Source organism: Lactuca saligna, chromosome 4 (assembly GCF_052625555.1).
Source record: "Lactuca saligna cultivar CGN05327 chromosome 4, ASM5262555v1, whole genome shotgun sequence".
Classification (NCBI taxonomy): domain Eukaryota; kingdom Viridiplantae; phylum Streptophyta; class Magnoliopsida; order Asterales; family Asteraceae; genus Lactuca; species Lactuca saligna.
Genome location: NC_136420.1, coordinates 27633544 through 27645306, shown reverse-complemented (window position 1 = coordinate 27645306; position 11763 = coordinate 27633544). Strand labels below are relative to the sequence as shown.

At 32.0% G+C, this 11763-nt stretch overlaps 1 protein-coding gene across 1 annotated transcript; it reads left to right on the top strand.

Annotated features, from left to right (window-relative positions):
• Positions 1-6331: 6331 nt before the first annotated feature.
• XTH28 (xyloglucan endotransglucosylase/hydrolase 28) lies at positions 6332-8865 on the top strand. Its single transcript, XM_078989500.1, has 4 exons — positions 6332-6679; positions 6763-6863; positions 7721-7929; positions 8172-8865. Exons 1-4 carry the CDS (start codon positions 6445-6447, stop codon positions 8674-8676), a joined length of 1050 nt encoding a protein of 349 aa, XP_078845626.1. The 5' UTR covers positions 6332-6444; the 3' UTR covers positions 8677-8865.
• Positions 8866-11763: the final 2898 nt, after the last annotated feature.

The following is an 11763-nucleotide window of genomic DNA, read 5'->3' as shown; positions in this document are numbered from 1 at the left end:
AATGGCCATTCAGATTTACCTTTATAATTAGCAATCATCATTATAGACATGATTAACATTTATGTATATTTTATTAAACATGCATATGTTATAAAAACAAAGGAGAAATATTTTAAAAGGAAAACAAAAGTTCTTATGTGGCCCATATGTCTTCTATAATCATTAAATTCACCTCCTGATAGTATGATTAATGCTTTTTAGTCCTTTTCCTCGAAACCCAACATTCTTTATTTCATCTCTGAAAATATATTTTTTAATTTAAAATTTTATAATAATTTTGATGATTTTTTGGATCTAGATAAGTGAACTTTTTCATGGTTTTTTTTAATCTAAATGAGAGAATGATAGAAAATATGTTTAAATTTGAGAAGTAATAACATCGTACTTGACTACTTGTATCATTTAAAATATTGTGTTTTGAGGGATGTTATTCCAATCAATCTCCTTATTTTTCCTATCATTTTATGAGAATGAATTAGAAATTTGATATTAGATTTGAAAATACAGATCAAGTGTTATAAATCAAATAATGATATTCATGTATAAGTTAATCGGAGGTTGAAATCGGAGGAAGAAATGGTGAAGAATCGAGGTTGAAATCGGAGGAAGAAGGTTGTGAAGATTTTCGGTATTCTTTTGAGAAATTGAGGTGTATTCTTGGATTGAAGCATGATATAATCACTTAATTAGGGTTATAGATTGGCATTACGTTTCTTGGTTCTGTTTCGTGTCTCAATTCGGCCAATGCATCTGAATTTGGAGTTTATTTTGATAATTGATTCTGGATATTTGTTTGTAAGGAATGAAAAAAAATAATGATGATTTTAGATAATGGTTTGACATAATATTGGGTAAATATTCGAGCTCCAGGACTTCGAAAATGACAGAAAACAAAATGAATTTCGGGTTGGGAAGACGGGTTTTCTGGGTCTTTTTGTTGGGCGGGTTAATAGATGAAGTTACAGGTTTTACCCATGTAGTTAGGTTACCTTTTTCTAGTGACACAACAACAATTCAACAATTACTAAATTAACCCTTTCACTTTCAGATATTCTAAACTTCTAGCTATTTTCAAGTGGTTAGCAAAGTTATATACTTTTGTATATATATATATTTATATTTAGGATTTTGGATTTTTTTTAATATGAAACCTTATTTTTGAAAATGTTGACATAAAGAAGAGGTTATAATATGTAGATTATTACTAAAATAGTCGATGAACATTAAAATTAACATAATTGGATAATTAAATATTGGTCGGCCGAACAAGACACGTGAATAGTTGAACAAAAATAGACATATATAAAGTTTTTTATTTAGGATTATGGCCTTAGGAAAACTTGTTGGTGGAATGTACGCTTCCAGTTAGTAGGTATACAAGCTTTATAAAGGGTTGAATTACTTTTGATATGTTTGCCCAAGTGTCTCAATTGACCTGGAGAATGCAAACAATTCGTAAGTTGGCTGACCAGGATGATATCTCGGGCCAACGCTTCGATGATAAAGTCAGTCAAGACTTCAAAAAACGAGTAAAAGATAAGGTATTAGATCGATTTAGAGTTAATATAATGGTGTTGTGTAACGTACCTCATCGAATTGTGTTCGATTACCTATTTATAGCCGAAGGGAAGAAGTTGTCAACCTCTTCATATCCTGAGCTATATGACCTTCTTATCGCATTTATGATCATATACGTGAAGGTACATGTTGTTGTAATTTGTATACCATTAACCAACTGTTCTTTGTTGGTTTGAGAACCCATCAATCGTACCTCCTTATACATGATGTATGTTTAGAGTTCTCATGTACCGTCGATACTTTTGTGACATCATGGTGACTATAATCGTTGATTTGCTTTCTCTAGTGTATTTCCACTAGTTCGATATATATATATATATATATATAGACATATATACCAGTTCGGTATGTTTGGAGGTATACATATCATCTTTATGCTATACCTTATTAACCCCCCCCCCCCCCCCCCCCCGATTTGTATTGCTATTTATTCGTAGAGATAGCAATTCAAACTTTAATAACATTGATGTTGTATTCGTTACAATCGGATAAGGGAAAAAACCTCCTTAATTAAATTTTGACATGATAGCGTGAGGGTTTTATAGCTCTCATGATTACTCCTATAACTGTATTTTCGGTTACTTTTTCTTTTAAGAGGGTTGCAGAGCCTAACAACCGCTTTGCCTATCCTCTTAAATATATTCAACGTCAATGAACTGTATATAAGACCCTCTTTCGATTTCTTTATCTCATCCCATGCTTTCTTTTGCATGCATAACCCTTTCTGCACCCTTGTTATTTCGTCTATTCCTTTTTACCATGGTCATCGTTGGGATTTCTCACATAAAGATTACAAAGTCAAAACTTTCTATTAAGAGTATGGCGAGCATTGTGAGGAAGTATGAAACGATCTAAAATTTCATCCTCACCTTCCAGAGGCTGGTGATGTGATTACTGATACCCTAAGGATTTCGTTGGGTGTATAGGGTTTTCTTCCAATCTTGTTTGCGACTTCCTGCTTTTGATTTCATGGAGATAGTTCTCGATTATTATGGTTTGCATATCGTCCAAAATACCCCTAATGGTTTTCACAAAGTACTTTGTTTCACTCTATTATGTATTGCCCTAGATATTGCACCTGTCCATCACCATATTTTGATATTTCAATCTTCCCATGTCCAACGGTGATTGGGTATCTTTTTCTTGTTGCCATAGTCTAATGGAGCTTTGCAACGATCTTCCAACCTCCATCAAGTACTGGAAAATAAGCGTTTTTCTTTGTGCATGTTTGTACCTTCTCTGGACCTATGGTGTTTGGTGCTACTAATAGGTTTGTTAACTCTATTCTTGATCTATCTACCGTAGAGCGGGCTATTGTCTATTATTTGAATGAGAATTTCGTGAAATGGACTAATCCGGAAGAGGTCGTGTTGGGGATGGCCGACATGATCCCGTATTGGAATAAATTGGAAAAAAAAACCTGTCAAGACCCTGGGAGGGCAAGAGGTAACCTTGCTGGATCGATTATTAAGGAAGCGATTGGTAGGATCTGTCGTGGTGACAGAATAAATAGTAGTGTCGGATTCTCCTTCCAATTCGGAATCTAGCATGGATTCCTTTGTGAATTTGTCTCGACCGGAGATTGTAAAACATGTGAAATCAATGTCAGTTACTAAAGTGGTTAAGGCTGAACGAGATTCCAAAAAAAACCATTTGTGTCTACCAGGTCGACTTCGAGGGACTTGGCTTCCAAGGAAAGGATTGGGATACCTTATTAGAGAAGGTAATTAAGTTATCACCCCTTAAGCACAGACAGACTACATGTGAAGCGAAGAATCGTAGTTTGAGCAACTTATCTGAGCAGTTGGACTCTGATCCCATTAATCCCAACCCTACTAATCTTGATTCCTCTTTAGAGATTCCTCATTCATCTAAGTTTCATGAGTGTTCAATAGTGTCTAATGCAAAAACGAGATTTGCTGAAACGAGACTTTTAAAGGAGGATATCAACGTGTCTGGTCCCAAACATGTCATTGAGCCAAGTCCTGTGGAACTCTTTGTCTATTTGTCCATCAAACCTCATGTGAAAAGGCTAATTGATAATTTATCACTGCTCTTATACACTACTTTGGATATACTAAGTCCAAAGTGAATACATCAACATATTCACATCTAATTTGTATATCAATTATCACATGGTATTATATTATCACAACAAACTAATATTCACCTTAATAATATATAATTTATTAATAACTCAATATAATCCACATATTGTGCAACAACTCACATCAACAACATCACATGTTAGATTATAGTTACTCACTTGGTCAGTTAGTAAGGGTAATTACTATTTTGGTCTTTAGCTTCCACTGCCTCTCAACTTGCCTCTTAACTAACACATATTCAATAAATAACAAGTTACATAAACTCTGTGGCCATTTATCACAAAACTAATTAAACTCCACAATATAAATGCTAACTAACTTAACTCAGTAAGCTATCAGCTAAATCTCACATTCCTAACAATTCTACAAGTCATGGTTTATAAAGCACATTAAGTAATTCATGGAATCCACCTCTTATATCTACTTACTACAAATTTCATAATAACATCATATTATGAATTCTAACAACTAACTCGGGTTCCACTAACTCTTTAAATTTACACTATAAAACACAATAATGTAATAACAAAGAAAGAGGATACCTTAGCTTAATCAACAACTCATATACTCACGTTCTAGCACGCCTCTCTGATCAAAACCCCAATAATTAATCTCTTTAGCTCTAATCTGATTTCATTTTGTCAATATTCCTCAAATGAACAACACGATACCATTTAATACACCATAATTATTAACCATATGTCACATGTCCCGTCCTCATAATACGTGTCCAACACCGGACACATCGACCCGTCGTGGCGAACAACACTCGTGACATGAACTTTGATTGTTGACTAATTAACCTGACGACTTTTGTTGACCACGCACTGCACCTATATAAGGAAGTGTCACACCCTTCCGAAAATAGTAAGCTACTTATAATTGATCATATAATTCTTCCATTTCACACATGTACATCAAAACATCTTTCAATCACTTGTTCAAGAAAATTTCTTCTTTTATTTCGCCTACTTGTCCTATAAACAAGTTACAACTTTCAAATATACTTGGTGTGAAAAACAAGTATTATATGTATTTTGTCATATCATATACATTTAACGAAGTATCTCAAACGAAGTTGGCATCATGGGCCACACATGCAAGTTTTGGAAAGCACGAGAAGATTTATGTCAAATATTCAAAAGTTGGATTAAAAATAAGGGTTAAGTATTTACGAAATGACTAATATATCATTCTACAACTTTATTTTTTTATTTTTATTTTTTAATTTTTAGTTTACAATAAATGATATATAACTAATACCACGTCAAAAGTTCTTTAAACTCACATAAACTCTCATCCTGTAAACTACAATGAACCCTCCCTTACATTAACAAAGTTTTAGACTCATTACAATCAAATCCTACTTCGTGATTCCATTCATTATTTAATAATTTCGATTCCAAATGTGGGAATGGAGACACTTAAACTTACATATGATGATAATGATCTTTTATAATTTGTTTAGTTCGCTTAAATACTTCCAATTGTTATGATTTTTTTTTTCAAAACTCGTTTAATTGATTCAAAAACTTTATTGTTAACATAAACTCATTTGAAAACCATTTCCATTCATTCGATTAATGAACTCAACTAGAATCACCATTCAAGCTCATCATCAACACACAATCTAATGGAATCACATTACAAGGAATGATGTATAAACAATTACACCTTTTCTAATCTAATGGCCTATGATTTGGATTCATAATCATTGATTTAAGATCACGTACAAGTTTTTGTAATTTGTGTATAAGTTCTCATTAATTACGGTTCTAATACCCTAATTCTATCCTTATGGATAGAATCATCTATTCTTGTAGTGTTATGGTGATTCATTGGTAATTAATTATAAATAACTAACTTATTAGTGATTAATTAAAAACAACTACCATCCAAAAGATATATCAAGCATAGATTAATGATTAGATTAGAAACATCCAAAAATCTCCAACAAGCATCATTCACTCAACTATAGATGAAATTTTATGATGAAGTGATGTTCTACATAAGGGTTAACAATTATAAATCTCAATTAAGAGATGAAAAATAAAATTCAGAATTAAGATATCACATCAAAGAAGCTTTCATTTCACTTTCTCCAAAGACCCTCTAATTCTCATCTTTGATGGTTTTGCTACTAATATCATTCTAATATTATTTTTTTATTTGGATCTATTATTTTTGAAATCAGTTCTTATATTAATTTTGTCATTTTTATTTTATTTGATTTAGGTTTTTAAATTCGTTTTTTTAAACTTATCTTATTTTTTTAAATTTTTCCAAAATGTTTTATTTTTACTAAGAAAAGCAAAAACTCCATGCTCAAATTAAAGGTGTTACAAAAGACCATCAATGCAACAAAAAACTATATATGAACTATGTATGTCTATTATTTAAAACATATGGACCATTGTGTAGTTTTTTCTACTTATAATAGGAACTTGGGAATAAAAAAGCTCAAGATCCGGTACCTAATCTACATTAATAATTTGAGTGTCTTTCACGTAAATAAATACCACCATTTTTAGAAAATTAAAAAACAAATCAAACTTAAAAATAAAAAAAGAAAAAGAAAAAGAAAAGAAATATATGAAATGAGTCCAAAACTCCAAATGATAAACAGCTCACACCTCTCAGCACCGATAAAACCCCCACTCCTCACTACCCTCCTCCCTCATATTCTTCTCTCTCTCTCTCTCTCTCTCATCTTCTTCTCAAAAACCCCAGTGGCTTTTTAAATTTCTGCAACACATCGATGCATTTGAGGGTTATACCTTGTGTTCAACAATATCAACTCACAAGAACAAAAATGGAGATTTTTAACCTAATTTTCATTCTGTTATGCTCTGTTTTCGTTTTCGCTCATGGGTTTTCAAGGAATCTTCCCATTTTATCGTTCGATGAAGGGTACTCACACTTATTTGGGGATAATAATCTAATCGTCTTAAAAGATGGAAAATCTGTGCACTTATCTCTGGATGAAAGAACAGGTTCATTCATATACTAAAACACTAAACCCCCTTTCATTTTTATACATATAATCTTATATTTTCTGTGTATGATGTGTTTTCAGGTTCTGGATTCGAGTCGCAAGACCTCTACCTCCATGGATTCTTCAGTGCCTCCATTAAGCTTCCTGCTGATTATACAGCCGGTGTTGTTGTTGCTTTCTATGTGAGTTTTATTTTTTGAAAATTACTTTGAAATCGTTTTTATTTTTATTTTTATATTGTTAGCGATTACTTTTATTTAATTGAATAAATGCAATGAGTATAACCTAAATTGAAGCTCGTATAATAATACCCTTGATTCCTATTTTAATCTTCAATTACTATAAAAAAAAATCGGTTATTCAGTTCATATTATATTCTAATATACGTCTTTGATTTAAAATTACCCAAAATAGAAGAATTGTCCTTATTAATTATTATTAATAAACAAATTTAGATGAAAGCAACCCGCAAATCAGAAAAGGAAATCTTTATTTAAATTGTCAATCACAAATCGAAATTGATGGATTTATTTTAGGATAAGAAATATATACTTTAATTTCACTAAAAGGCCATCTTTAATACGGACAACGGAGTCAACATATTCATTAAATTCTTCAAGGTAAACGTTTTAATTTGTCACAGTTGATTTAACGTTTAAAAATCATAGTAAATTCTTTTCCAATTATATCAAAAAAAAATCATATAGACTTATGGTTTTATTAAACCGTGTAAAACCCAAAAGTTAAACATTTGTACTTCAATAAATTATTTAACAATATAAGATTGCTTGCATCTTGGACCAGTGTTTTGCCTTTTTGTCATTGAAAATCGATCAAATATAATATACAAATCAATTTATTACTTATTGATACCCGTTCCCTTTCTTTATTCAACAGTCATATTATTATTAATAATATTAAATACGTCCTCCACGAAACAAAAATCACTTCTTTTAACAAGGCATTTATTCCCCCATTTTAAATAATTTCCTTTCCACATGTTTGATAAATTGACATAATTTTGACACCCTTTTTGCAGATGTCAAATGGAGATACATATAATAAAACCCACGACGAAATCGACTTTGAGTTTTTGGGAAATATACGAGGAAAAGAATGGAGAATTCAAACAAATATTTATGGAAATGGAAGCACAAATATCGGAAGAGAAGAAAGATATGGTCTTTGGTTCGATCCTTGTGAAGATTTTCATCAGTATAGCATTCTTTGGACTTCCACTAGCATTATGTAAGTTTTTTACTTTAATTTAAATATATGTGAAATACCCAAATTGTCCCTGTCACAATATCATTTTGTTACCATATAAAGCGGTATGGTATAATGGGTTTTGTGGTACATTGCATCTGGTAATAGAAAGCAGTGACATCTCTCTGCCCTTTTAATCATAACATCACCTGCTTCAGTGTTTTATCATTATTAAAGAGAGGAAGGGCAATTTGGTAATTTTGTGTTTTTTTAAAAAATTTCAGATTTTATGTTGATGACGTGGCGATACGGGAGATTAGAAGAACGGAGTCAATGGGTGGAGACTTTCCTTCGAAGCCGATGACTTTATACGCGACGATATGGGATGCTTCGGAATGGGCTACAAACGGGGGGAAGTACAAGGTAAATTACAAATATGCCCCTTACGTTGCGGAGTTTTCTGATTTTGTACTCCATGGATGCACGGTGGACCCCACTGAGCTCTCGTCGATTAATTGTGAAGCGAGAAAGAGTTCTGATTCGATTCCTATTGGGATTAACGCCTCACAAAGGGTAAAAATGGAAAATTTTAGGAAGAAATATTTGCAGTATTCGTATTGTTATGATAATGGAAGGTATAAGAAACTTCCGTCGGAGTGTGTGTTTAATGCGAAAGAAGCTGAGCGGTTGAAGAGGTTTGATCCGGTGACGTTTGGAGGAGGCCGCAGCCACCACCACCGCCGCCATGGGAATGGGAATGGGAAGGGGAAGAGACACGTGGCTATTTAAGGAAAAGGTTTTAGTTTCTATAAAATATTATCTATTATGAAATGATTTTGTTTTTGTGGTTAATTTTATGTGAATAGTGGAGGGGGGAGCATATAATATATAATTTGTTTGTGATGATGATGGGTTTATGGCGAATTTTCCCACTTTGTGATTTTATCGATTTATATATTATATTTTATCTTCCATCAATTTATTGTAATTTTTGCTTTTTCATGGTTATGTATATAAATTGGATAAAGTGATTTTGTCGAGAGAACTTTGCGTTTATTTGGCAGTATATGTCACGCTTTGGCGTTTCTGTGATTTTTGTCGACTGAGTTCGAAGGTCAAAAGGTGACGACGTTTCTGAGGTCAAAAAATGCGGTTTCTGTAATATTTTATGGAGTTATTCACTAACGTGATTTTTTTTTGAATGTTTGATATTCTATACCATTTCCCTTTTAGAAAGAAAGAGTAAGCTAAATGAAATTTTAACTTTGTAGCTAATGAATTTACGTTTCTTGTTCAAAAAAATATAGTTTTAATTGGTCTATGCGGTTTATATATTTTAGAAATTTAGATGGTTATTCAAGAAGCTCAATTAAGCTCATATTTTTATACATAATTTACCATCAAAATAACATTTGAACAAATTTAGTGTTATTTTACATGTTTGTTTTTTAAAAACACTACAAAACGTCAAAACGTGTAATCTTTCTATATATGAAAACTCTCCAAAACCTGTATTCTGGTCTACATCCATCCAACCGTTGCTCATATCTTTCTTTGTTCTTCTCCCTCGTGTTATTTTGTGAAAACCACCTTATATTTGTTGGTGTTTTAGTGTTACCATGTAATTTTATGTAACTGGAATTAACATGTCAGTTAAGGGGTTTCATAATTTGTATTATTTTATATGTCCAGGTTTGTGCGAAGTGCATGCATGTATAAGACCAAATTAGAAGCTCGTTAGATGACAAGTCGGGAGTCCGGGGGCAGCACCCCTGAGTCCGGGGTTTCCAAAGGGGCAACGCCCCAAAATCTCTCTGAATTTTACATATAAGAACATAGTGGAAAATTAGGATTTTTGACGGTGGTTATGGTAAAACTAATGAAACTCGTTATGTTTGGTAACCCTAAATCCTGAATCCAGATTACCCTGACTTGCTTCCAAAGCAACTTATGACGGTCCAACCCTAATAAAACCCTAATCTCATTTATTATATAAACGGTTCTTCCTTCTCATAACATGAAATTTAGTTCTCATTTTCTTCAAACTTCTATAGAATCTTTCTAGCAATTTGGCTTACGATTTCTGTGCAAAGTATCGTAAGTGTCCACTTGGATTATCGTCGGCTGAATTTCTTGCAACCTAGACATAGCGTAGAAATATCAGTTCGGAAAGTGTTCTCACAGTCCAAATTGGTATCCAGATCTCCACCACAAACCCTAAATATTCTAACAATACCTACATCCCTTTTTCGTTTATTTCTTCTTGAAACGAGCAACACTAACACCTCTGTTCAAAAGGTTTTAGATTAGTTTCTTGGTGGTGTTTGTTGGGTGAACATGGTAAATAGTAGTGATACAATATGATGTTTGTTGATGGAGATTGATGGCGGTGTTGAAAGTGGATATTGTTGGTTGGAGAGGATAACCGGAGCATAGTTTAAGGTAAATCGTTACAAAAAAAGATTAGTAGTAAATCTTGTATATAAAAATTAGTAACCTGCAACACCCGATTAAAATGGTAGGTTTTGAACAACTCGTATAAGTTTAATGGAAAATCGTATAAAAAAGTAACTAAATACATACTAAAATGATTGTTCCCATATTTTTTTTATTGCATATTAACGACAATAATGTTTTAATCTGACAAATAAACTTGTTAGTGAATCGCAATTCATAAGAACACTATGTTCTTATTGTGCCCGCGAAAGAATTCATGTCCACATGCGAATCATTCTCCTATCAATTTCTATGTAAGACGTTTTGTTTAACCATTGTTGTTCCATGAGTAATTTATTACCTGATTTTGGCTCAAATTATATAGATTCTATTGTGATTGTTTCACTTGGAGAGCGGACTTAAGTAGAATACCGGTGAAAAAGGGACTATATGTTCGAGGTGTAAATGTTGGTTCGACCTTGTGCAAGAGTTGCAATCGCGTGGAGGAATGCATCGATCACACTCTAATCCAATGTCCTAAAGTGACGGATACAATGAGGAGGATTTTCAATCGCAATTCATAAGAACATTTACTATCTTTCTTTTCATTGATGATAGAGCTTCTTGAGTTCGGAGCTAGATGGGGCAATTGTCCAAAGAAAAGAAAGATTTTTTTTTACTATAATACAAGGTTATACAAGGTATGCTATGGCACATTTTAAAGGCAAGAAATGACTTGATTTTTAAAAATATTCACAAGTCATATAAGAGATCATTTCTAATTCATTCATATGAGTGAAACATAGGAGCAAATTTACCTTGTAGTTGATTAGAATGGGTTGCTTGTCCTCTTTAATTTACTTGTAAAACTTTGATCTTTTTGATCTTTCTCCCCCACTTAGTTTCTTGCTAAGCTTGGGCTTATATATATACTAGTTGTGAAACCCGTATATTATACGGGTTGATTAAAACAAAATGTTAAATAGAAACGATTAAATGAGAAGCTTATTTGAATTTAAATTTGAAATAAATAAAAATTATGAGAAAAAAAACTTACAAAAAATAAATAAATTAAAATTATTGTTTAGTTATCAGACCCGTATACTAAACAGGTTAATTCTAACAAAATGTTAAACACAAAGGTTTAAACTGTAAATTTACTTGAAATTGAAATTGAAATTTAAAATTTAAAATTTAAAATTAATATCATTATGGTAGGTTTAATTTATGGAAACTAATTAATAATATATTAGAAATGGAAAATGAAATAAATGACAATGGAAAATAAATATATCTCTAAATTATGACAAAATGACATGTGGCAAATTGAATGAGAGAAGGACATGTGGCAAAATCATTCTTATTTATTAGGGTAGATTATTAGGGTATATATATATATATATATATATTTGCCATTTTTAAAAAAACTTAACAAAATTG